The 26360-nt window shown below is 54.1% G+C and overlaps 2 protein-coding genes across 2 annotated transcripts; one reads left to right on the forward strand and one right to left on the reverse strand.

Annotated features, from left to right (window-relative positions):
• Positions 1-47: 47 nt before the first annotated feature.
• MATN4 (matrilin 4) lies at positions 48-11110 on the reverse strand. The gene is made up of 11 exons (XM_077765256.1): positions 11090-11110; positions 8809-8922; positions 7556-8125; positions 6716-6838; positions 4849-4971; positions 4636-4758; positions 4421-4543; positions 2638-3051; positions 2386-2538; positions 377-484; positions 48-278 (listed from the first exon to the last, which is right to left on the reverse strand). The coding sequence occupies exons 2-11, from the start codon at positions 8885-8887 to the stop codon at positions 220-222; spliced, it is 1875 nt and encodes a 624-aa protein (XP_077621382.1). The 5' UTR covers positions 8888-8922; positions 11090-11110; the 3' UTR covers positions 48-219.
• On the forward strand, positions 9862-19634 carry RBPJL (recombination signal binding protein for immunoglobulin kappa J region like). The gene is given in 13 exon segments (XM_077765255.1): positions 9862-9883; positions 11058-11166; positions 12054-12179; positions 13577-13653; positions 13691-13797; positions 14059-14126; positions 14128-14216; positions 16182-16319; positions 16720-16829; positions 17109-17261; positions 18879-19034; positions 19167-19270; positions 19358-19634. Coding segments are annotated over 13 exon segments (1536 nt in total).
• Positions 19635-26360: the final 6726 nt, after the last annotated feature.

Here is a 26360-nt window from a genome sequence, read left to right on the forward strand (position 1 = left end):
ACGGCGTGCGGACCTAGGGCGCGCCTCCGTCCCCCGCAGTCCCGCTTCTGGTCCAGGCGAGGCCAGCTCGAGCGCAGCGCTGGGAGCCCGCCAGCGCCCCCTCCCCAGCAGCCCAAGCCCCCGGGGCCCCGGTGCTGCCCGGCCCCGGCGCCCCGACGGCACACGGGGCACTCAGTCCGCGGGGCCGCGTCCCCGCCCGGCTCCGAGCCCCGGCGGCCCTCACTTCTGGCTGGCCAGCTGGTTCTCCAGATCCTCCAGGCGCACTGCCAGCTGGGCCAGTGAGCAGTTAAGGAAGCCGATGGAGGTGGGGGGCGGGGGGAGTCCCAGGGGTCCCTTCCCCGCCCCTCCATCCGGAGCGCCCGGCCCCAAAGGATATGGTTCTGCGTTAGCCTCTCGAGCGCCCCCAGCGTGCGACCTTGGAACTCCACGAGGCTTTCACATTCGCAGGGGCTCCGAAGCTCTGTGCCCGCGCCGATGCCCTCCTCTGCCAACCGGGCACAGAGAGTCAGGGGAATGAGAATCTGCAGGAGGACGAGCCGGCCCTGGCGGCTCCACTTATGCTGTTAGCCACAAGCCACATGCAGCTATTTAACACTGGAAATGTGGCTGGTGTGATTAAAGAACTAAAAATTTTAACTTTTTAAAGTAACATAAACTAAGTGGGCATGTGTAGCTAGTGACTTATTAGAGAGGTACTCTCCGGAGCACTGCCAGCTCCATCCAGTATACATTTTATTCGTGTGTTTCAATTAGTTCTCAACATGTGGTCTTTGGACCAACACCATCAGTGCCACCTAGGAAGTTATTAGAAATGCAAATTATCAGGAGTGCCTGGGTGGCCAGTTATTCGTCCAACTCTTGATTTTGGCTCAGGTCATGAGATCAGGGTTCATGGTTTCAAACCCTGATTCAGGCTCCGTACTAAGGAGCTTGCTTGGGATTCTCTCTCTCCCTCTCTCTCTGCCTCTCTCCTGTTTGCGCTCTCTCTCTCAAAATAAATAAACATTTAAAAAAAGAAATGCAAATTATCAGACTCCACTTCAGACCTATTGAATCAGAAACTCTGAGGCTGGAGCCTAACAATTTGTGTTTTAACAAACCCTCAAGATGAATCAGATGCACACTGATGTTTATAAACCACTGATCAAAAAATAAACAAAAACAAACAAACAAACACTGATCCATGGGGCGCCTGGGTGGCTCAGTTGGTTAAGCATCCAACTTCGGCTCAGGCATGATCTCGCAGGCTGTGAGTTCAAGCCCCACGTGGGGCTCTGTGTTGACAGCTCAGAGCCTGGAGCCTGCTTCAGATTCTGTGTCTCCCTCTCTTTCTGCTTCTCTCTCTCTCTCTCTCTCTCTCTCTCAAAAGTAAATAAACATTAAAAAAAGAATTTTAGAGCTAGAAGCAAGCTTGGGCAGCCAGAACCTTCCCCAGTTACAGAAGAGGGAAATTAAAGAAGGGGTGGAGGTTAAGTGGCTTTGCTCAAAGTCACACTGTGGGGGACATAAGAGTCAGGACAGGAAGGGCCATGAAAGAGCAGCTATTCCAGTGGCTCCACAATAGCCTAGCTAATTACTAGAATCAGCCTGGGGAGAGGGAGAGGGACAGGGAGCGAGGCAGGGGTATGTGTGTGTGTGTGTGTGTGTGTGTGCATATACATACACTCATGTGTATACATATGTATGTGCATACATATGTTTATGTACATATATTTTGTAAACTATTTTTCAAACCACAGACCCCCCCTCCCCCCCCAGGCCAGCCCAGCTCTACTGAACCTAGCTCTGGACGGCCTGGTAACGGGAAAGAAGAACCACATCTCTGGGTCGGAAGGTAAAGACTCTCTGGTAAGAATTACCAGAAGAAGCACCAGATGAAGTAGGTGGACTGAGTTTTGGGGCTATAGTGTCCAAAAAATGCATGTCTTTGTGTCCTTGGAACATTCTCAGTCTGGCCACTTTGCCAGGTCTTTGTAGTTGAATTCCAGCAAGTTAAAGGGATTTCTGATGACTCTGCTCACAGGGAGTCTGGCATGCCTTGGGGAAAGAAATTACTCTGAGCACCCACTAATTTGAGGGGCAGGCAGCCAGCCTAGTCTAGTGCTTCTGAACTTGGACATCCTTGGGAATCACCCGAGGGTCTTGTCAAAGTACAAAATCGAATTCATTAGGTCTGGAGAGCTCTGGAAATGCTGCAGTTCTAACAAGCCACCAGGCCACAGCCCTGCCTGGGGGCCGCAGACCACACTTTGAGTAACAAGGCTCTGTCTGGTGTGTCGGTCCCTGGGGTAATAACTCTACCAAGGACAGGGTTGCACAGGAAGGGGCAAGATGGGAGGTGGGGCACTGAGTGGAGAGGAGGGGTCCCGAGTCAGACGTGCTCACCGGGGCAGATGCTGCCTCTGAGGTTCTCCAGCAGGTGCGTCATGGAGCCAAAGTCGGGAGAGTAGGACACGTGCAGCTCGGCAGGCTCGGAGGCGATCTGGCGCAGCTCCTCCTCCACAGCCTTGCCCACGCCCACGGCGTACATGACGATGCCTGCAGGGCCGGAGGACACAGGGGGTGCCCCCGGCCTCAGGAACGACCCCTACCGCGTCCAGCCCACCCCCAGCCCCGTGCGTCCCGCGCCAAGCCCACCTTCCTCCTTGGCACGCGCTGCCCACACCGAGACGGCATCCTGCGAGCGGCCGTCTGTGAACACCAGTCCCACGCGAGGCACGTTGAGGGCGCGGGGCCGCGCGCCCTGCGCCTCGGAGAAGCTATGCTCCACCATGTGGCGCAGCGCCAGCCCGGTCATGGTACCGCGCTCCATGTACTCCACGGCCAGCACAGCCTGCTTGACCTCGGCCGCGGTGCCGTAGCGGCCCAGCGGGAACTCGGTGCGCACGCGGCTGGAGAACTGCACCAGCCCCACGCGCGTGCCCTCGGGGGACACGTCCAGGAAGTCCACGATCTGGTTCACAAAGCGCTTCACCAGCTCGAAGTTCTGCGGGCGCACGCTCTTGGAGCCGTCGATGAGCAGAACCAGGTCCACGTGGCCTTCCCGGCACCCTAGGCAGTGAGAAGCCCTGCGATTGGGGGCCAGGCCCTTGGCTGGTGGCAGCCATCTACCCCCCGGTCATTCAGTCCAAACATTTATTATATAACAGCTACCACGTGTGAAGTCCTTCCTGTGTCAGGCACTGTACTAGGTGATAATAGGAATAATAATAAAATAATACACTTTTATAATAATTCATCAACATTAATATATTGAAAGAATATATATTATTAATATATAAATTATAACAATAAGAAATAAAAACAAAAACATTATTATTTGACAGCTTACCTTGTGCCAAGTCCTGGGCTAAGTGCTTTATGTATTTTTTCTCAATCCTCTCGATAATCTTGGATATTATCCCCATTTGCTATAACCTGAGGTTCTTAAGGGTAGTGATTTGCTCCAGACTCCATAGCTAGTAGTGGCTGAGCGAGATTTGAAGCCAGGTCTGTCTGACCCCAACACCCCTGCTCCTAAATCACTCTACTGTGTTGCCTCCCTTATTCTGAATCAGGGACTTTGCTAGGGCCTAAAGGAGGTTCAATAATAAATGAACATAATCCTGATCTTAAGGAAATCAGGATAGAACAGAGCAATCAGACACGCCCTCTGCTGCAGCCAAAGGAAGAGGGGCAGAGAGGGAACCCAAAGTAGGAATAATCCGCTTCCCGGCATTGGAGAGGAAGGCTGCATGGAGGTGGTGACATCTGACTTGTTCTTCAGGGATGGGCAGGAGTTCTTCAAGGTGAAAAGAGACATGCTGGATGGTGGGAGCAGCACACGCAGAGACACAGAAGCTGGCAGCTCTCGACACATTCTGGAACGGGCCAGCCAGCCTGGCTCAAGTGTGCGAGCGTGGTGAGAAACCTTGGCTATGATGAGCTAAGGCGGTGGCTTCAAAATTTTGACCACATCCCACAGTAAAAAACCACAATAACAGGAATAATACAACATGACACACTTTGCATGCTTGCATGTAGTTACATTAAGTTATGTGAAACCACACTTTTTCTACAGGCAGTCAACTCTATTTTCTCTTAAAAAACNCTGCACCCACCATTTGAAAAACTCAGGGGTAAGGCATCTGAACCCGGGGGTAGGCACTGGCAAGCCCAGAAGCTTCTCTAGCAATGGAGGAATGTGATCCAATGTGTACTTTTGATATTAACCTTGGCAGCAGGGTAGAGGATGGAGGGGAAAGAGATGGAGGCAGGACACGGCATGCCCTCTGCCCCCTCCCCACGGTCACCAACACACACACTCACAGCATACCCTTGGGCCACAGTGAGGACAGTACTGAGCATGCTTAGAATGCAGGCGTTGGGGGGGGTGGGGGGGAAGCAGAAGCCAACAGAATACCCTCCGCCCAGCACTCACGGTTGCAGCTCTTGCCATCTGCCTGGAGTTGCTGGCCCTCGGGGCACAGGCAGCGGTAAGAAAGGCCCTCACTCACACACTGGAACTCACATCCATGGTCGACACCATTGCAAAGGTCCCGGGCTTAAAGGGGAGACAAGTCAGGATGAGTCAGGGTGGACTCCCCCAGCCAAGCCCCTTGCCCTCCAGCACAAATACAAGAGAGCCCTCCTCACCCTGACAGCTCCTCCCATCGGGCAGCAGGTTGTGACCCTCTCGGCAGCGGCACTGGGGCCCCCCAAAGGTGCTAACACATTCGTGCTGGCAGCTGTGGTTCCCAAAGCTGCAGTGGTCAATGGCTGGTGGGAGGAAAGAGACGGCAAGGTGTCACCTCTGATCGGGGCCATCAGGGAACTCAGTCCAGGACGCTAGTGGTGGGGCTCACTCACCCCTGCAGCTTCTCTGGTCCTGCTGGAGCACAAAGCCAGCTCGGCAGCGGCAGAAATAGGAGCCTGGGGAGCTGACGCAGTGGTGCTCACAGCCATGTGTCCCTTCAGCACACAGGTCAATGGCTGTGGAATAGGTGAGGTCAGCATCTGCCCTGGGGCTGCACTACTCAGCCCAAATAGAGCAATCATCTGAGGGGCTTTTTACAAATACCTACGCCTGGGCCCCACACTCCAAAGATCCTGACTTCATTAGTCTGGGGTGGTACCCGGGCATCTGTGACTTCTATAAGGACAGGTCGCCTTCCTAGTGGGCCAAATGGCTCTCCCAATCTAAGGCCCAGCTGTATCCCAGCATGCCCACTACTAAGCCAGGCATAAGAACAAGAACCCACAAGTGTAGAAGTCAGGGCCCCTGCTCTCAAGATGGTCACTGACTTACCGAGGAGGACCAGGTTCTGCCACTTTACCTCTCTGAGCCTCCATTTCCCCATCCGCAAAATGGGAATATAATGGATGACTGCAATTGCTATTTACAACTTCCTTCTAAAGAGGGTGAACTATTGCCTGCTGAGTATCTTGATGGTTTAGATGTACAGAGACAGCCAGAGCTGACGGGGAAAGAGGGACTGGGGAGGTGTAGACTGCCCTTTACAAAAGAGTGAGAATTGAGGGTTCCTGGGAAAGAGATGAGTGGAGAGAAGAACAAGAGAGATGATATGAGCATGAGTACTTGTGTGGGCTCAAGTTGTCCATAAAAAATCACCTGTAATGGAGTGATGGAGGATTTGGGGGATCAACGGTGTCTAATATTCAATTATAATTAGCAGGTGTTTCTTTTATGTGTGCATGTTTGACTTTACCTAAAAGTGATGCACACCTTTGTCCACCGCCATCTTTAGTAAAGCAGATATATACACCACTTACATATACGCACACATGGCCTTGCACACAGAAGTGTGAAAACCAAGGAAGAGGCTGATTTACATACACAGAAGCAGAACAGCACATGCAGGTAGATACTGAGTGAGGACCCATAAACTGAATGAATTCAGCAGAAGCTCAGAGCAAGAGGCGACACAGAACGTAAGCACTTGGGGAATTCCCAGAGGTTTTGCTTGGGGAAAGATTCAAATGGCTTCAAGCCAGCCTCTTCTAAGTTCTTGAAACAAGAAGACCCCAGCTGACATCAGCATTGTTGAAAACACATGACTTCTTTTCCCCAGTCATTATGAGGTTGAGAGATGATGTATGTAAAAGTTGAAGTGCACCGTCTACTACCAAATCGGCACTCAGTGAATGGTAGCTGCCATCATGTTCAAAGGAGTGGACACATAGACACGCGAAAAAGCAAATCCCAATTGTATAAGGAAGGCGCAGTGTGCCGTGGCTTTTCAGAAGACAAAAATGAAGAACCAGGCCTTGAAGGATTTGCAGGTGCAGAGAGAAGCAGCAAGAGCAGCCCAGTAAGAGTTGAGATGCAGAAGCAGGAATGAGCTCCATATATCGGGGGCAGGGGTATGGAGACCCTAACTGAAGACCCCAATAGTGAGTGTCTACATAACAGGCACAGTAAGATATGCACGTGAGCTTTCACAAACAAGTTTGGGAGGCGTGTTGGAGCCAGGTAGGAGACAAGCCTGGAATAAGGGAGAGAATGATGTAGAAAGCACACTGAACTGTGGGGTCAAGATTTCACCAAGGAATTGTGTGGCCGCAGGCAATATCTTCCCTCTTTAGATCTGTAAAGTAAGGGTGCTGAACCTTTACTTCCAAAGACCTTTCCAGACTCACTGGTCTGATGATGGGGCAATAGGGAGCCACAGAAGGTTCAAGAGCAGTGACACTGCAAGGCAGGGGCATCTCTCACCCAAACAGCTCTTGTTATCCGCAGCTAGCTGGTAGCCAGGGTTGCAGGCACAGTGAAACGTGCCTGGGGTGCTGACACATTGATGCTGGCAGCCATGCCCCCCCTCAGCACACAAGTCCTTTCCTGAGGACACACAAGAGTAGAATCAGCGAGGGACCGATGGGAAGAACCCTCCAACATGAAAAAACTGGGTGGAGTCAGAGGCAGGCACCAAGCTCAAGTATGGCTCTAGATGGGACAAGCCTCATTTGGGAGCGCGGATCTAGATGGAAGGGCTTAGAGAAAGAAAGCGCCTGAGCAGCCCCTATGAATAGGCTCAGAAGAGGGGGTTACCTTATCAACAGGATGGGGCAGGACTGCAGAGGGGTAAGGTAGAGGGGGTGGAGAGGTGTTAAATCAAGGTGGGTGGAATAATTCAAGGTGCAGAACAGATCTGGAGCATTGTGGGAGGAACTAAAACAAGAGTGGGCGGAGCCATGCCCACGTGGGCGGGGCATGACACTTTCCGGGTAGGCGACTGCTCTCAGCTGTCACAGGCGGTGCTTCTTTGGTCGAGATGGGATTTTGGAGTTTGACCTCAGGCTAGTGGTAAACCACAGCAGCTCATCAGGTGAGCAGGCTTGCTAAATGCTGCTCCTTGTGGGCGAAGCCTAAGCAAAAGTGGGCAGGGCTGGAAGGCGAGATGGCCAGCGGCAGCCCAGCGCCGCCCAACTATCTGGTGGGCGGGGCTAAAGCGAGAGTGGGCGGCCCCTCCTGGGAGCAGAAGGTATTTACTGGATGGGAAAGGGAATCCGGGCGCCTGGAGACTCTGCGCCTCGCTCCAGCGCTCCCCTGACTCACCACACAGCCGGCCCTGGAACTGCAGGCCAAACTCCTGGATAAGATCGAAGGACTCAACGAGGAAGACGTGCTCGTCCAGCGGGGGCGACGCCATGGCGCGCAGGGAGCCCACGTCGGCGCGCTGCACCCCCACCGCGTAGATCTCGATGCCGCGGGCGCGCGCCTGCGCCGCCACCTCAGCCACGCGATCCTGGGGTCGCCCGTCGGTCACAATGACAGCGATGCGCGGCACGCGCGCCTCCGGCGGGCGCGCGCCCTCGGCCACGCTGAAGGCCACGTTCATCGCGTACTGGATCGCCAGCCCGGTCATGGTGCCCTGAGCTAGCGGCACCAGCGCTCGAATGGCGCGCTCCATATCCTCGCGGCGCGAAAAGGCGCCGAGCCGGAAGACGCTCTGCACTTGACTCGAGTACTGGATCACTCCGACGCGCGTAGCATTGGGCCCCACGTCCAGGCCGCGGAGGAGGCCCACCAGGAACTGCCGCATGGTTTCAAACTCGAAGGGGCGCACGCTGCGCGAGCTGTCAATCACGAACACCAAATCCAGGGGCCCCGTACGACACCTGGGACCTTCGAGGAGATCGGGAAGGATTTTCCTAGGTCTGCAAAACCCCCTCTCGGAGGAGATCCCCAGGGAAACCCAAGGCGAAATGGTGCTACCCCGGCGTAACAGCGCCTAGCGCAGAATTAACCTAGCATATGCGACTTAGATACATCCACTCATCCAGAATTTGCTAAGGCCAGATTTCACCAATCCTCTATCCTACAGCTCTTAGATCTCTTCTGAGGAAGCATTCTCCATTCGGGAGTGGACGAAGGGAGGTCGCAAACTCCAATGTCTGCAGGGGCCAGGCAGGCAACACGAGTGAACTGGTTGGGTTAGACAACCGTATCCCTCCTCCAGCCAAATGTTGCCACGCGAACCCCATGTTAACAGATCCTTGGATTTTTCAAGAGAAGTTCGCAAACCAGAATTTTTATGTGAAGTCTCCCGACTTTTCAGTTAACTTTTAAAAATTAAACACCAAATGGGCAGTTTTGTATGGTACCTCCAACTTTGTTACCTCTAAGCCACATCCTACAGATTAGGAAACTGAGTTCCAGAGAGGTGAAGCTGTGAACTAGATAGAACCTAGCCCGTTATGATTCCAGAACCTTTGTTCTTTTCTTTCCCCAGCAGACCTAGCTGGCTGCAGATGGAGAACCAGCTTTGGCTCCCTTCCCCCTGCTGGTGAGGGCGGAGCCTTGCTCACCTGCCAACTGGAGCTGGCTTTCCCAGGGCTGGAGAAGCAGCAGCAACATAGGCAGTGGCGAGCATAGAAGGCCCCTCATGGTGCTTGGGGGACAGAAAACGAAAGTGTCCGAGCCTGGAGGGTGCAGGGAAAATAGCAAAGCAACAATTTTTACAGAGTTCTCCTCTGGGTGATGGGCACTTGGGGGGGGGGGAGGTGTAGGATCATGGATTTACTAATCTCTCTACCTTTGTGTATGTTTGAAATTTTTTATAATAAAACAATTGCATTACAGCCTGGGAAACACAAGGAATCCTACTTTGCAGAATTGCAGGGTAGTATTTACATAAATGGAAAGTAGATTTTAAAATACATAATTTAGAAATTAAATGCCCCTCGAAAAGAAAAAAATCCACAAAAATAAGGCCTTTCTAAACGCCAAGCACAGTATTAAAGGCTTTTCATCCATTGAGACATTTAATCTCGGCAATTCCATGAGACGAAGACTGTTGCTGTCCCCATTGTACAGATGAGGATACAGGCTCAGAAGAGATAAGCGCTGGTGCCCAAAGTCAGTCGGCAAGAAAGTGTCCTGCGGGGGGGGGGAGGGGGCGCCTAGGTGGCTCAGTCGGCTGAGTGTCCGACTTTGGCTCAAGTCATGATCTCACGGTTCGTGGGTTCGAGCCCCGCGTCGNCGCCCCGCCCGGCCCAGCCACGGGCGGCTGGGGAGTGCCGCGCCCTTTCACCCGGTTGGCGGTAGGGGACCCGCTGCGCGCTGGCCGAAACCCACCACGTAGGCCTGGCGCCTCCACTTCCCGCCTGCTCTCAGGAGAAGCCGCCAGGGGGCGTCTTCCCGAATCTGGCGGCGTTGGATAGGTGGCGGTGGGAAGGCCACATCTGCCTAGCAGGTGCCCCTGCCCAGAGCAAACAGCGGCCGAGAGCCCCGAGGCCTTGGAGATAAGCCCGGGTCAGGATATATCCGACACCAGGGCCAAGAAGCAGGGGAGCACGGGGTTCCCGGGACAGCTGCATTGGATGCGCCCGGAGGGCGGCGAGTGAGGCCCCAGTGCGCCCATGGACCCTGTACCGGCAGCAGGTGAGCGCTCACTCTTCCACCGCCCCTGGCGACGCCCCTTGACAATCCCGAAGGATTCCCGTTGTACAGATGGGGAAATTGAGGCCCAGGAAGGCTGCCCCCCGAGCTGCAAAGGAACCTGGGACTCCTGGTTCCCCTTCTCCCTTCTGGGCTGCCTGGCGGCCTAGCAACCTGGCTCCCAGGAGTCACTAAACCTCTTTTCCTTCCATTCACTCCCCCTCCCCCGTACCTCCCCNTTGCTTGTTTCTTGGCAGAGGGGACCAGCTGCCCTAACCCAGCCGCAGCCCCTCTGCCCCCCTCCCCCAATTCCCTGAATGGGCCTATTCTGAGCATGGTCGGGTGCCTCCAGGCGGCCTTCGTGGCCAGGATCCTCTCCGCCTTCGTTTTCCAGGCCTGGTAGAAGAACAAAACTCCCTCTAGCAGGGCTTGTCTTGGGAGGTGGACTAAGCCAGATGTACCAGCTGCCGCTGGAAACGGGAGGGTGCGGAATGCCTTCTCTAGCTTGGGCCATAGCCAGGGCCTCCTCTGGGGAGTGTGGGGGTAAAGACACAAGGGGCCTTTGCCAACTCCCATTCTTTCCCACCTGCAGAAGCCTCTGGGTCCCCAAATCTTGATTAAGATCCCCCTTATCCTGCTCTTGACCTGAGCCAACATCTCGCCTGGCAGCCCCCCTCCCCCTCCCCAGTGATCCTAGAAAGTCAAAACAGCGACTGCCTCAAAATGCATCACCCTCCCAACCCTCTTATTCTGCAGAGGGAGAAACTAGGTCCAGAGAGTAGCGTCTTGCCCCAAATCACACAGCAACGTGGTGACCGGTCTGATACCCTGAGCTCCTCTGGGGGAGGGGGGGTTAATCCTCAAGTTTAAAAGATTCGGAAATGCCTTAGGGCGGGGAGACTGGGCTCAAAAGGAAGGAGAGGTCAGTAAATAACTCCTCAAGAGTTGACTGATGAATAAACACCTTGGGGACGTTCCTGGCGCTTCCTCGAGGGAGGAGATTAGGAGGAAAGCACCCTCCCCCCCCCCTTTGGTGGCCTTGTTGGTGGAGGCTCAACTTGGAAAGGACCCCACAGAAGCGGAGAAGGGCACTGCAGGTCAGATGGGGGCACCGTAATTGGCGCAGCGGCGGTTAAATGCGGTCGTCTGGTCGGGCTTGACGCCTGCTCCCCCGCAGACCCCCCAGCGCCCCCAGGCCCTTTGACCCACCTGAGCCTGCCGGACGGCTCGGAGGCGCGGCCGCGGAGCGGAGCGGACGGGCGGAGCCTCCCGGGCAGCTGGACCAGGTAACGGCGCGGGCAGCGCGCCCGAGCTGGGGACTGCCAGGCGGCTGGGGCGAGCGGCGGCGGCGGCCGCATTTAACCCGGGNCCCCAAGGGGCGGAGCGGGGCCTGGCTGGGGCCGCGGGCTGCCCGGCCCCGCTTCCGAGGGAGCAGCCGGGCTCCTCCGCCGCCCCCTCCGGGAGTGAGGAGAGGCCCGGGACTCCGGTCCTGCGCGACGGGTAGAGGGTTCGGAAGGGCAGCCGCAGGGTTCCCGGNGGCTCTGACTGGCCCACTCCCTTGATTATGGAGGGCCTGGAATCAAGGGAAAGTAGGACAGTAACAGGCCCCTTCTCTTGCGAGAAAGGGGGTGAGGTTGCTTAGACCCTGGAAGACCTCAAATATTCCCTTAGGTTCCAGGGGACATCGTTTTGGGCCCTGGGACACCGTTTTGGGTCCCTTCCATGTTTACAGGCTTCTGGGGGCCGGCAAGAGAGCGCTCTGGTCCAGGCGGGTCCAGCAAAGCTCTTCTCCCCTGGCATCCACATTTCACCGGGGTGGCTCCCCTCAAAGTGTAAGGAAGCCATGCACCCTCACAAACCCGCCTCCATCCCAAGGCCTGCACAAGTATGGCCTTTGTGCCGCTGGGGCCTCTCCCCAATGCTTCAGGCTGCGATGGGCACGGAGCCAGACCTGCGGAGTGGCGCCTGGGTGGTCCCGGTGGGCTCCCTGCAGGCCTCATTGAGTACGGGCAGCCTAAATATTTAAGCCACGACTTACACCCAGAATCCCCTCTCTTGCCTAATGCTTTCCCTCCCTGACCCCCTTCATTTCATTCAGCCTCCCTGTTGGGCTCCATGCCACCTCTCCCCTTAACGCTCATTCCTGCCCAGCTGCCCATGCACGCACCCCCAGGTCACCCCCAGAGCACATCACGGTCCTGAGGGAAGGCGTGCGCCAGTGCCTGCAGCAACAGTGTGAGCAGACGGTGCGGATCCTGCATGCCAAGGTGGCTCAAAAATCATATGGAAATGAGAAGCGGTAGGTGCCTCGGTGGCCCCTAGGAGGTCGCTTTCTGCCCTCCTGGTTCCAGGTCTTTTATTTATTCTAGTTTTTATTATTGTTCTATTTCTTAAAGCTATATATAGAAGGTTATTTTGAGAGAGCACGCGTGCGTGCACAAGCAAGGGGGGAAGGGGCAGAGAGAGGGAGAAAGAATCTCAAGCAGGTTCTGTGCTGACAGCCAGGGGGCTCAATCTCAGGAACCGTGAGATCACGACCTGAGCTGAGATCAAGAGTTGGACGCTTAACCAACTGAGCCACCCAGGCGCCCCCTGTTCAGTGTCTTTTAGAACCTGGAGAGGACTACTGGCCCAACAGGAGCCTTTTCCAAACTCTGCCCCCACTGCTCTCCACTTTGGTCTATAACAGAACCTCCCTGTGAATATACAGTGTCTCCATTCACTCGCTCACCCAACCATTCATTCCTTCTTTCATTCAACAACTACTTACTGGGTGCTTATCAGGTGCCAGGCTCTCTGGGCAGTGCTGGGCCCTGGACATACGGCTCCAGAAGACAGACCCAGCCCCTGCTCTCATGGGATCCTCACTGTAGTGCGGAGACAACAAACCCCATATAAATCAGTGAACAAGAACTTCCAGACTGTGAGGACAGCTATAAGAGCTATAGGACAGCACAGAAACCTTTTAGCTAGAAAGGTCAAGATGGTGGACGGGCCTTTTAAGGAGGTGACATCTGAACTGAGACTTGAATGTGAAAAGGGATCTAGACAGGGGAAAATCTGGGGGAAGTGTGTTCCAAATAGAAAGAAAAGAGAATGCAGACGCCTTGAGGTTGTACTAACTTGGCCTTTTCTGGTACCAAAGAAGTCAGGGGGGCTGGAATTAGAAGAGGAGGCGGGACTTTGTAGGAAATAAAGTCAGAGAGGTAAGCAGGGGCCTCATCAAGTAAGGATTTTGAATTTAAACCGCTGGAGGGTTTTAGGAAGAGGAGTAACATGACTGACCCCTGCTAAAGAAAAGAAAAGAAAAGGCAGTGTGGCCACTTTGTTCTAACCAGGTTGAAGAGGGGAGGAGGGGAGGCAGAGTGAGCAGGTGAGAAGAGTGACGCTGTGGTCCAGACTCAAGCGATGGCAGTTGGGACTGAGGTGGAGGTGATAAGAATCCCGTGGATTCTGGGTGTGATTTGAATGCGGAGGGGACAGGATTTACTAATGGGCTGACGGAAAGGAGTGATAAAAGAAAGTTCAGATGCTAATGGGATCCACAGTCACGGAGAAGGGGGGGGGCGGTGCGGAGACACTGGGAAAGGTAGGAGGAGCGGTCAAGGATTCTGCCCGATTTATGCTGCCTTTGAGACGTCTAGACAGTCAAGTGGAGAATGGATGTGCAAGTCCAGCGTCTCCATGTCTCCGCAGGTTCTTCTGCCCCCCGCCTTGTGTCTACCTCGCAGGTCCCGGCTGGAGGGTGAAGCCAGTGCAAGGCCAAGGTGAGGGTGGACTCCCGGGCTGCCGGGGCGCCTCCTTCTGCAGGNGGGGAAACCGGACCCACGGTCTGCGGCTACATGGGACTGGACGGCGCGTCTGGCAGCGCCGCCGAGACGCAGAAGTTGAATTTCGAAGAGCAGCCGGACTCCAGGGTGAGAGCGCAAGCGACAGGATCCGATTCCTGTTCCCATCCTTGCCCCTCCCTTGGCGAAGAGGGCTCATCTACCCCCTGCNCTCCCCCTCCCCCACCTGCAGAAGCCAAAAGGGAGGAGGAGAGGCCGGGGTGGGGGAGGGGGGAACCGGGGTGAGCCTGAGAGCTGGGATCGTGCTGCTTTTTGTCACGTCCGACGGGGCAGAACGTCTGGTGGTGGAGGGCTGGGATGAGCTGGCCTCGCCCCCGCGCACCCCTGTAGGAATTCGGTTGCGCCAAGACCCTGTACATCTCGGACGCAGACAAGAGGAAGCACTTCCGGCTCGTGCTGNGGCCAGGAGCTGGGCAGCTTCCACAGCCGCCTCATCAAGGTCATCTCGAAGCCGTCGCAGAAGAAGCAGTCGCTGAAGAACACAGACCGTGAGCCGGGTGGGGCGCGAGGGTTGGGTGGGGCGGTCAGGTGCCACCAGGTCCGGAGCCCCCGAACTGGGGAGGGAGGAGGCCTGGATTGGAAGGGTCGGGCCCGCGTGGGAGAGGTGGAGTCTGAGCCGAGAGAGCGGCGGGGTCCGGTTTAGGTCTGGGAATGAGAAACAAGAGAAGCACGNAGTCAAATTTAAAGTGACAATAAAAGGACAGTCAAAAATATCTCTTCAGGTGCCTGGTGTATGCCTGGCTCTGTGCTAGACGCTGGGTCCCTGTCCCTGTAAAATAACGACAAGTGTCTGTTCTGGAGGAACCCACAGCCTAGCAGGGGAGATAGACACACGTCGCTCATCAAAGAGACAGTTTGAAATAAAGACTGTCCTGGGTGGCAAGTGACAGATCCCAGGGTTGGGGGCTTTGAGAAGGGGGTGGGGCCTGAAGAACAGCGAGGACACTACCATTACCCCCGAAGTGAGGTGAGGGAAGGCGTAGGAGAAGATGGACTTTCTTTGGTAAAATTAACAAGAATCCTATTTGATGTTCACCACGTCCCTCTGAAGTCGGTACGCATTGTTCGAATGACAGGAGGGCATCAGGAAAATGAGGTCTGGAACATTCATTCCTTCATTCAGTGAAATATTCAGGCCTATCACCATCCAGGTGACTTGCCTGAGATTGCCCAGCTAGGAAGAGACGCAGCCAGGATTTGAGCTTGAGTCTGGTGTGACTCCAGAGGCCCGTCCCTACCCCAACACTGTACTTTCTTTCTGTCTGTTAAAACCCCTGTAGAATGTCTCAGACCCAGCCAATGCTCTGTTTGGCCCTTGGTATCAGGTAAGTGGTATAGTGTGGTGATTTGGAGTGCAGACCCTGGAGCCAGGGGGCCTAGGTGGGGCCTGGGTTTGAATCCTGGCTCTGCTGCTAGCCATGCTGTCTGGAGCTGCTCTCTCTTTCTCTCTTTCTTAATGCTTTTTTTTTTTCTTTTTTTTGTTTTCTTGAGAGAGAAAGAGCATGAGCAGGGTAGGAGCAAAGAGAGAGGGGGACAGCCCTGATGCAGGGCTCGAACTCATGAACTGTGAGATCATGACCTGAGCCATAGTCAGATGCTCAACCAACTGAGCCACCCAGGCGCCCCAAGATGCTTTCTTAAATGGAGATAATATCTACCTCAGAGCAGTGTTGAGAGAATCAAATGAGCTGATACATAGAAAGCATTTAAAACAGCACCTGACATACAAGCGTTAGCTATCATCATAGTCCAGTGGGTGGGAACTTGGGCTTATGTGTAAATTGAGCACCTACAGTATGCCTAGCCCTGGGAGGGGAGAGAAGGAGCTGACCCAGTGCTTTCTCGAGACCCAAGTGGTCAAAGCTGGGTCAGAAAACAAAACCCTGGCTCTGAGTATGTGTGATAAGCTGGAAGAGATCGGTGTCAAACCCTAGAAATATCACACTGCTGTTTCACACCACATGGTATTTATTTATGCAGCCCCCTGAGCAACTCCTACCTACTTCCTGCTCCCCAGCCGAAAGTGTAACCTCCTCCAGGAAGCCCTCCTTCACCCAGCCCTGACCACATCATTTTGAACTTTTACATGCATCCCACCTCTCTGAGGCTGTGAACTCCTCCAGAGCAAAGCTGGGTCTAATTCACCTTTTGGTGCCCAGCACCCAGCACAGTGCCTGCCCCTCCCCCCGCCCCCAAGGAGAGGCTTAGTGAGTGAAGACTTGATAATACTGTGTATCGAGCTGAAGGACTCCAGGCAGCAAAAAGGAACAGGCAATGGTACAAAAGCAGGACTACAGCCGGTACTTGGTAAAGGCCGTGAACTAGGAATGCCCAGTGCGTCTAGGCCAGCGAGCATAGGAGGGGACCGACCCAGGGGACAGAGGACCAGGAAGTGCCTGGCAAGTACAAGGAACCGAGCCGGGCGTGGGCGCTGATTTCACCTCCCCTCGCAGTGTGCATATCCTCGGGCTCAAAGGTCTCCCTCTTCAACCGCCTGCGCTCCCAGACGGTCTCCACGCGCTACCTGTCCGTGGAAGATGGTGCCTTCGTGGCCAGCGCGCGCCAGTGGGCGGCCTTCACACTCCACCTGGGTAACCGCACCAGCCGGCTGGGGCTGGGAGCTTCACGGCCCTCGGCTTCTTTCATCTGCAGTACAAGCCCTGGAGAAAAGCAAACTTTGCCCAAGGAACTGAGGCTTGCCAAAAGTCCCAGTGAGCCTGTGACTAGTCCAGGCCACCTTGACTCCAGTGTCCAGCCCTCTCCGTTTCTCTCAAACCCCCACCCCCCAGGAGCAGACATTTTCCAGGACGGCCGCAGATGACCCCTCCGGGATGAGAACCTTCAGCCTTAGCTGTCTCCCTGCATGCCGACCCTCCCCACAAGATCCATGTGTGATGTGGGGTGGAGCCAGAGGCCGGGAAGGCAGGGTTGGGGGGAGAAACTTGGGATCCCTGAAACCTTCTTGCCTCCCCTTCTCTCTTGTCACTCCAGCTGATGAACACTGTTCCCAAGGGGACTTCCCGCCTCGAGAGGGCTACGTCCGCTATGGCTCCCTAGTGCAACTCGTCTGCACTGTCACGGGCATCACGCTCCCTCCAATGGTACGAGAAGGGAGGGCATACCTGGGGGAGTCCCTCCAGATCCGTGCAGAAAGTCTGACCCACAAGGGCAGGCTGGAAGGTGAAGGCCCACGTCATAGAGACACCCGTTCTTACTCTGGATACTCAGTGCTTTGTGGGGCTGGATGGAGGTAAGAGTGGGGTGTGGGGGGACCTGCCAGAGCCCATATGGCTATAGGATAGCAGAAGGCTAGCTGGGAGGGCAGCCTCTGTGCACCCCGGCACCTGCCGCCACACTTCCGGCTACCCCTTCTGTTGCAGATCATCCGCAAAGTGGCCAAACAGTGTGCGCTCCTCGACGTGGATGAGCCCATCTCCCAGCTGCACAAGTGTGCGTTCCAGTTCCCCGGCGGTCCTCCCGGAGGGGGTGGCTCTTACTTATGCCTCGCCACAGACAAGGTGGTGCAATTCCAGGTGAGAGGGAAAGAGAATTGGCACCAAGCATCCTAGAAGGTCAGAACACAGAGAACTGTAGAATGTAAGACGGTCATCATCGTAATGACTGCTGCTTGCTGAGCAGCACTGCCTAGATGTTAGAGTCATAGGCTATCAGGACAGAGTCCGAGAATGTAAAAAAAATAGTAGTAATATTATTGAGCAATATCCGTTCCCAAAGAATAGTAAAGTCCTAGAATGTTGGAAGATAAGATTTTAGAATGCTGGGGTGCCTGGGTGGCTCAGTTGGATAAGCGTCTGACTTCAGCTCAGGTCACGATCTTGCAGCTTGTGAGTTCGAGCCCCACGTCAGGCTCTGTGCTGACGGCTCAGAGCCTGGAGCCTGCTTCAGATTCTGTGTCTCCCTCTCTCTGCCCTTCCCATGCTCATGCTCTGTCTCTCAATAATAAATAAATGTTAAAAAAAATTTTTTTAAAGATTTTAGAATGCAAATAAAAATAAAAATAAGTAAGAGAATTCAGTATAATTGTGCAAAGAGCATTAGAATCCTAAAATGCTCAGGGGTGACCTGGGGGGCTCAGTCGGTTGAGCATAGGACTCTTGATTTTGGCTCTGGCCAAGATCTCATGGTTCATGAGATCTAGTCCTGTGTCAGGCTCTATGCTAACAGTGTGGAGCCTGCTTGGGATTCTCTCTCTCCCGCTCTGGCTCTGCTCCTCCCCTTCCCCCCACAAATAAAAAATAAACATTTTTTTAAAAAAGAATCATAGGGGCACCTGGGTGGCTCAGTCAGTTGAACGTCCGACTTCGGCTCAGGTCATAATCTCGTGGTTCGTGGTTCAAGCCCCGCGTTGGCCTCTGTGCTGACAGCTAGCTCAGAGTCTGGAGCCTGTTTCAGATTCTGTGTCTCCCTCTCTCTCTGACCCTCCCCTGCTCATGCTGTCTCTCTCTCTTTCTCAGAAATAAATAAAACATTAAAAAAAATTTTTTAACAAACAAATAAATAAAGAATCATAAAATGTTAGGCCACAGAGCTGTAGACTGTGGAAAGTTATTAGTAAGCATACAACTTCCCAAAAGAATATTATCATGGAATATTGAGATAAAATCATAATATGTAGAAAATAACATTATTATTATTATTTTTAAAATATTGTTATTTATTTCTAGGAGAGAGAGAGAGACAGCGTGAGCAGGGGAGGGTCAGAGAGAGAGGGAGACACAGACTCCGAAATAGGCTCCAGGCTCTGAGCTAGCTGTCAGCACAGAGCCCGACGCGGGGCTCGAACCCACAAACCGCGAGATCGTGACCTAAGCGAAAGTCAGACGCTTAACCGACTAAGCCACCCAGGCGCCCCGAAAATAACATTATTATTGAGCAACATTTCCTCCCAAAGCATTTTAAGACTGTAGAATAGAATTGCACAATGTTAAAAAACAGAATTCTAGAATCCTAAGAAAATAGACCTTTGGAAACCAGCTAGCTCACGTTAAGGAACTTAAAGGTCTTGTCCAAGCTCACAGGCAGGTAAAGCTCAGAGCCTAGGACTGGACCCCAGGATTCGAGAACCCAGGCATTATGCTGGCCCATAACACCCATGCTGGTGGCCACAACCCCCTTGGCTCTCCTCCCAGGCCTCCCCCTGCCCCAAAGAGGCGAACAAGGCCCTGCTGAACGACAGCTCTTGCTGGACCATCATCGGCACCGAGTCGGTGGAGTTCTCCTTCAGCACCAGCCTGGCGTGGACCCGGGAACCCGTCACTCCGGTGCCCCTCATCAGCACCCTGGAGGTGAATCTGGGGTGCTGGCGGGCACAGGGGGTGCAGGCGGGCGGGGCGCTGNNNNTGGAATGGGGGGGGACAGGGTGCTGGCAGGGAGAGCAGCAGGCTCTCGCCACCGCACCCACTCCCTCCCGCCCCCAGCTTAGTGGTGGGGGCGACGTGGCCACGCTCGAGCTCCACGGCGAGAACTTCCACGCGGGGCTCAAGGTGTGGTTCGGGGACGTGGAGGCGGAAACCATGTACAGGTATAGGGGGCCTCCCTTGGGCCGCGGGGAACCGGCCGGGTTCGTGTCCTCGGCGGCACTGCAGTCCTAATCTCAGTGCCAACCCAGGAGCCCGCGGTCCCTGGTGTGCGTGGTGCCCGACATAGCCGCCTTCGGCAGCGACTGGCGCTGGCTGCGCACACCCATCACGGTGCCCGTGAGCCTGGTGCGCGCCGACGGCCTCTTCTACCCCAGCGCCTTCTCCTTCACCTACACCCCCGAGTACAGCGTGCGGCCCGGCCCCCCGGGCGCCCCCGAGCCCGCCGCCGCCGCCGCCGACGCGCTGCTGGAGAGCATCCACCACGAGTTCACGCGCAGCAACTTCCACCTCTTCATCCAGACTTAGGTCCGCGCGCTCGCCTGGCGGGGCCGCGCCCCCTGCCCCTTTGCTGGGAAGCGAAGGCCGGAGCCTGGGCGGCAGAGGGCTGTCGCCATAGAAACTGTCACTCCCTCCTCTCTGCGTGTCCAGGAAGACGCGACCCGCGTGCCGCCATCCAGTCACCAGCGCGGCTCTCCCCGTGTTTGTGTGTCTCCCTCTCAAGCAAGCAAGCAGGCGCTCTCCCCCTCGCCCACAGTACCTTTGCACCTCTCCTTGCTCGTGCGTCCCCATCCGTCCAACTTTGTCTCTTCCTGTCTCTCCTTGTGTCTCACTAGGATTTCACACTCTTAGGAGCCACGTCTGGGACACTCACCCTCTGTGCAGTTGTGTCTCCTCTTGAAGAGGGCACACGTAGTTTCACACACCCAGGCCTGGGGCACGGACTCCTGGCACAGGCCCCGGAGCATCACGTCCTGCACGGACTACTCGCTCTGACCTTGAATGCCAGCTTCCCCCTCGATCCCCAGGTGGGGCCTGAAGTGCTGGCTCTCACCTGGAGCGCCGGGCTCACCTAGGACCCCGAAGCCCGCCCAGCACGGGGGTCTTGCTGGAGCACCAGGTCCCACGGGAACAGAGGGCCCCTCCTGGAGCGCGAGGGTCCTGCCCTGGAGTCCTGGGCTCCGCCCTGGAACAAGACCTCCTTCTGCTCCTTGTATCCCCCGTGGTGGCTGGAGCCAGGCATAGGCCCCGGCCGTGTTTGCTGTGGCCCGCTGCGCTGGTGCCTGGGACGGGGGTCCGGTTGGGCCATCTCCGCCGTCCACACAGGCACTTCTCTTGCTGGCCCAGGAGGAGAAGTCCTACAGATCAGGGATTCCTCTGCCGTCCCGAGGCAGAGTCCGAGCTGAATGTCCCACCTTCCCAAGGAGGGAGGAGCTCCGTGCCCCCCTCCCCCACCTGCACACACACAGAAAGGACAAGTCCGATGGAGCACAGAGCCTGCCATTGTGATCCTTTCTGGAGAAGGAAGGAGTTCAGAAGCAGCTAGCATCCTTGAACTCCTGTCCCTGCCCTGGGGCCCTCCTGTTGGCTCTGGGGATGAGTTCTCTGCCAGCTATCCCCCCCAGTCTAAGCGAAGATGCACCCAGGGCCCAGGAGCGAATGAAAGGTACAAAACACAGGACAATTCCAGGCGGAACTCCTGGGATCAGCTGGGCAGTAACTCAGATGAGGGAGGAGCTTCTCTGCATGGGGCCCGGGAACCATCCCAGTCCACCCTGATCAACCTGCCCACCGTCTGTCAAGGCCGTGCCTTACAGGGAAGGAGAGAAACCAGGCAGGGCTCTGGCTCAGGCCGCGGAGCCACGGATATACATATGTCGTGGGTGCCGCTACCTATACCAGTCCCTGGTGGTCCCCCATGCGGACGACTGCTCTAAAGTGTGGGTTCAAGGCTCTCACTCCTCTGGGCCCTTCCTGGAATTCTGAGAAGGGCTCATTCCCCAGGAAGTTTCTTTCCTGGGGGGGGGAGGGGGGAGAGGATGGGGAAGGCAGGTGGGGAAGAAGCTGACATTTCCCAAGGGGAGGAAGTGACCTTTGCTCGTTCAACTTCCCAAAATTATAGTGAAGATCTGTCAGCTGCCATCAGCAGGCTGAAACTCACTATGACCAGGAAAGAGAAGCTTGTTTAAGGGCCCTTCATGGCCCCTGAGAGTGAATCCTGGCTGAGGAATGCAGGGAACAAGTTGAATGGGAAATGTCCCCTCCATGAGTGCCTGCCTCATGTTTGCTCTCGCTGCCCTGTGATGCTGTTGAAGCAGGAAGCCACTTGTAGGAGAATGAGTTTCACAGCACACCACACAGGGTGTTGGGGCACAAGGGCCCATTGAGCCCTGCCCTCAAGGACTTCCTCTGCCACTTCACAAGGCAGGAGTCCTGGGAGCCAAGATCCTAGGTTGGCCCGGAAGTCCAGGCCCTGCCACGCAGCTGTCTTCTTTTGCACTCCCCCCGGGGCACCATACGACCCTTGGTCCCACGTATGCACCCACGTGGAAGTCTGTGACCTCAAGGCCCTGGCCCGTCTTCTAAGTTCCAACTGCTACACTGTGTTCGGAGGCCCTCTGGCCCTGAACCTGAATCCATCTGGCACCCAATCACCTCTCTCTCCACCCCCTTGCAGCAAACCACTGTCTATGTCCTTCCCTCACGCTCCCCAGCCACAGGGGCCGGAGGACTCCACCTCTTCATTTTCCTTCTGCGCTAGAATAGCTTGCTTCTTTCCTCTCCCTCCACCTACTGCTCTGGTCTCCAAATCCAGCTCAAATGTCACTTCTTCTAAGATTTCTGCAAAGCAGGGCCAGCTGCATACTTTACGGGGCCCAGTGCAAAACTAAAATGTGTGGAAAAAAAGAAGAAAACGAAAATGTGTGGCCCCTTGAAAACTACTTAGAATTTCAAGACAGTGACAACAGAGCATAAAATCAAGAAAGGCCCCTCTAAGTACGGAGCCTTGAGTACACAATTCACATGTCCTGGGCCCACCCTGTATTCCCCTAGAACTTCACGGGGACCATGTCACCACCCACCCTGGATCAAAGGGCTTTATGTACATGTCACTTATCCCCTCTAGACTGTGAGCTTATGGAGAATGAGGCTTATGGGGGTGTGTCCTAGAGGGCGCATTACCAGACCTTGAACTTAAGAGTGGGGCTCAATAAATACCAATTTGCCTAGCACTCATTGCCTTGGCCGTTTGGATATTTGCAAGTGTAAAATGGAACCAGCAGGTGGCACTGTTTCCCTCCCAAGAATTAAGTTTTCATTTATCCTTAGAGAACTGAGAGTCTTAAAAATCATCTTAACGTTTTCATGTTGTCAGGATCAGAACCCTAAGGTTGAGAATCATTGCTCTAGTCCATATTCCCTCCTCATTTTATCGATGGGGAATCTCAGGCTCGGAGAGAAGGCCCCTGAAGCTTCAAGAGCACGTTGATAGCAGAGCCTAATTTAAGTCCTATACTCCTAATGCGAACTCTGGGGCTCTGAGATTCTCACAAAATGAGAATAAAGTCAAAATCTCTGTTCTAAAATCTCCTAGCCTACCACTGCTCATGGTGCCTGAGGTTATACCATGAGCAGGCTAGTCTACAGGCTTAAGCATTGACTTTTGGGTTTCTCTCATTTGTTTCTTTTAAGTGGGGTTTCCCCAAACAGAGTCTCACATTAACCACAGTGTGGGTAAAATCCTCAGACACCTTCCTCTGGGGGTTACGATGTAGACTGCTGAGGGTGCAGACTGAGAAGACAGAGAGAGGGAGGGAGGAAACAGCCTTATTTAACGGAAATAAAACCAAGAAGATAATATCCACTACGTTTTGCAAGAGTCATCCCTGACCATACTCACCAAAAAAAGGCCCTCTGGTCAGGCTTGGCTCTCTTCCTGACACCAAGGGACAAAGGCAGGCGAGCAATGGTGGCACAATAACGCTTTCGGTGGTCAACACCTGCTGTGGCTGACTGATGGCCCCAGAAGGCAGGCAAAGTTCTAGGGGAAGGCAGAGCCTTGTCACCAAGTTCTTTATGGGTTCATTTCGATTACAGAGTGCTGAAGTAAAGCCCACTCTGCCAAGCTCATTCCCAAGCTTCCCTCTGGTTCAAGACATCCTCCCCACCAACCTTGGCTGGTTGGAAGAGTGCCATCCTGGCTAGGAGTATCCTGGGCTTGGCTGATTTTGTCCTGATGTGTGTGTGCGTGCGTGCGTGTGTGTGTGTGTGTGTGTGTGTACACACTTCTACCTACACTAACTTTTCATATATATTTTCAGAAGGATCGCCTTAAAATCCAGGAATACAGCTCAAACAGTAGCTTTTCAGACAACAGCCATCTTGGAGACAAAGTTGTGTGTTTAAGCTGGGCATATTTGGCAAGTCACTTAACCTCTCTGTGCTTCAGCTCCCCCTTCTGTAAAAGGGGGAGTATTTATTTCACAGGATGTCATAAGGAATAAAATAACCAGTATCTGTAAAGCGACTGCACGTATATTGTAACCACTTTCTGACAATGACAGCTGCTGTCCTTGTCATTACTCCAGAAATATGTTTACCCATGATCCAGACACTGCAGTCCCCTCCGTTTAACAAACGGGGAAACAGATAGTCCAGGGAGGGTAAGTGACCTGCCTGTGTCAGTTGTCTATGTTGAAGCAACTGCCACAAACATAGCATGTTAAAGTAGCACCCATTTAGGGGTTACTCAGGGCGGACTCTCTGAGGCAAAGGGTCCTATTCCAGGCTCACAGAGTTGTTGGCAAAACTCACATCCTTGTAGCTGTGGAATTCATGGAAGCCTGCTTCTTCAAGGCCAGCTCTCTTACCAAGAAGGTAAGATCTTCTTATTAGTGCTTTCAACTGATTAAGCTTGGCCCACCCAGGGTAATCTCCCTTTTTACTAACTCAACTCATCTGGGACCTCAAGTTACATTTGTAAAACCCCTTTATCTTTCCTAATGTAGCCCAATCATAGGAGTGGCATCTGTCAGGTTTATGGGTCCTGCCCATATTCAAGGGGAAGGGATATACTGGAGTATACAACAGGGGGCAAAAATCTTGGGATTCTGACCATCCCACCCCCAAAACTACATAGCAAATTATTGCCAAGGGGGAATCTATTTGGCCTGTCGGCCTCCCGGTGCCCCATGAAGGAATGGCCCTAGATAGGGGTCGGTGCTTCTCTGGCTTCAGACAACTGGCAGGTTCATTAACAAAAGAGGCCCAATATTGTCTAAATCCACTTTGCATCCTGTCCCCAGTTCTCAGAAATGATATTACACCAAGTCCCACTCAGAGTCTGCTCTCTAGATAAATTAAGCTCTGTGCAGAGTTGACCAGAAACAAGGCTATAGTAACCAGCCTTTCAGATGGCTTCTAATGAGTCTTGCCTCCTGAAGGTACTCCTGCCCTTCCCTTCTGCAGTCTCCTTTTGCAATGAATATGACTGACCTGTGTGACCAACAGGATAGTGTGGAAGTCACAGTGGGTGACCCAAGGCTTGGCCGTAAAAGGCATTGTAAAAGGCTTCCCCCTGGTTCTCTTGGATCGCTTTCTGGGAAAAGCAAGCCTCTGTGTAAAGAGGACATCAGCCCTTTGAGGGTCCACGTGGCAAGGAACTGAGACCTCCTGTCAACAGCCAGCATCGAGCTGCCAGACGTGTTAAGTGCGCCATCTTGGAAGTGGGTCCTCCAGCCCACTCGAGCTTCCAGATGCTCTAGCCCTGGTCAGCATTCTGACTACAGCTTCACAAAACAACTATCTAGCTCAGCTACTCCCAAATTCTTGACCTACAGACCCTATGTGAGACAGTGGTCAGAAGCCCCAAAAGGTGGGGATAATTTTACACAAAGATAACACAGAGATGGAGCTAATGCCTTACCCAAAAGATGGCGCTGATGAGAATAAAGTGCCTTTTATTGAGCACTTACTGTACACCAGGCTCTGACCTACCTCCCTGTAGGCTGCTGGAGCACAAGGTAACAGCTGTTAAAAACTGAAATCCAAATCCAAAGGTCATGACCCCCAGTCTTCATTACCCAACACAAACCTAACAGGAATTACCGAGACACTGACCAATAGAGTAGTCAGCAGCTGCACGTGGCTACTGACCACTTGGGATGTAGCTAGCACAATTGAGGAACCGAATTTTTCGTTTTTACAAATAAATTTACATAGAAATAGCCACCTGTGACCAATAGCTACTATACTGGACAACCCAGGTTTAATAGATGGGAAGGTTCTTCTGCAAGAATCAGGTTTTAAAGAACAGGGAGACTCACTCAAGCTTCATGGAACTCAGGAAACAAGGTGTAGCAGGGGCCCCAGGAGGGACTTGGGGACCAGACTTGCTGCTTCGGAGGGGGTCCGTAGGTCACGAGCAGCCTCCAGAGCCCAAATGCCTGGACTCTAGCCCCACCTCTGCTTTGGTAAGCCAGGTCACTTTGGGCAAGTTAGCTAACCTCTTAGCTGAAGTGTCCCCATCTGTATAATGGGGATACTAACAGAACCGTATTTGTGGAGCCATCGTGGGTTCGGGTACGAAGCATAGACAGCATGGGCGCTGCTAGCACATGCACACGACACCAGGATTCGCTTCTACTGATCCCCTCCGTATGCTTCCCCCAACTCCAGCCGAGCACTAGGCCATGTGGCACCAAGGGAAGACCACCAAAGCCCAAGGCCTTGGAATTAAGGTTTAACTCTGCAGATGAGCTAAGGGCAGGTCCTCCTTTGGTAAAAGGGCTCTTACCAGGATCGAGAGGCATCAGTGGGGTTTGTCCAGAACCATCGACCGCAATGCCTGCAGAGGCCATGCAGGTGACCTGAGTGAAACAGGTGGCTAAAGGCTGTGGCAAGGCAGGAAACCCACATCCAGACAGGATCCTGCCTGTGCGCAACTTTCAGCTGTTGCCATATAGCCGGAGAGGAGCCAAACCTTGAGTTTTTCCCAGAAGAAGCAGGAAATCTGGATTTATATGGAGAACATCCTCATTTCTATAGTTGGCATCTAATCCAAGGATTTTGTGGGTTGGTTTTTTTTTTAAGTTTATTTTGAGAAAGAGATCAAGAGAGCAAGCAGGGGAGGGGCAGAGAGAGGGAAAATCCAAGCCCCAGTACAGGGCTCAAACCCACGAACCATGAGATCATGACTTGAGCCGAAACCAAGAGTCAGATGCTCAACGGACTGAGCCACCAGGAGCCCTCCCC

This window comes from Crocuta crocuta, unplaced genomic scaffold (genome assembly GCF_008692635.1).
Source record: "Crocuta crocuta isolate KB4526 unplaced genomic scaffold, BGI_CrCroc_1.0 scaffold477, whole genome shotgun sequence".
Lineage (NCBI taxonomy): Eukaryota > Metazoa > Chordata > Mammalia > Carnivora > Hyaenidae > Crocuta > Crocuta crocuta.

What these genes read in the sequence shown, in the direction of transcription:
- MATN4 (XM_077765256.1), bottom strand. Translation starts at nt 8,887, where the DNA reads ATGAGGGGCCTTCTATGCTCGCCACTGCCTATGTTGCTGCTGCTTCTC. An exon ending in AGATGGCAAGAGCTGCAACC is followed by an intron (nt 3,052 to 4,420) that starts GTGAGTGCTGGG and finishes CTCACTGCCTAG; the next exon opens with GGTGCCGGGAAGGCCACGTG. An exon ending in CAGAGGCAGCATCTGCCCCG is followed by an intron (nt 485 to 2,385) that starts GTGAGCACGTCT and finishes CCCGGTTGGCAG; the next exon opens with AGGAGGGCATCGGCGCGGGC.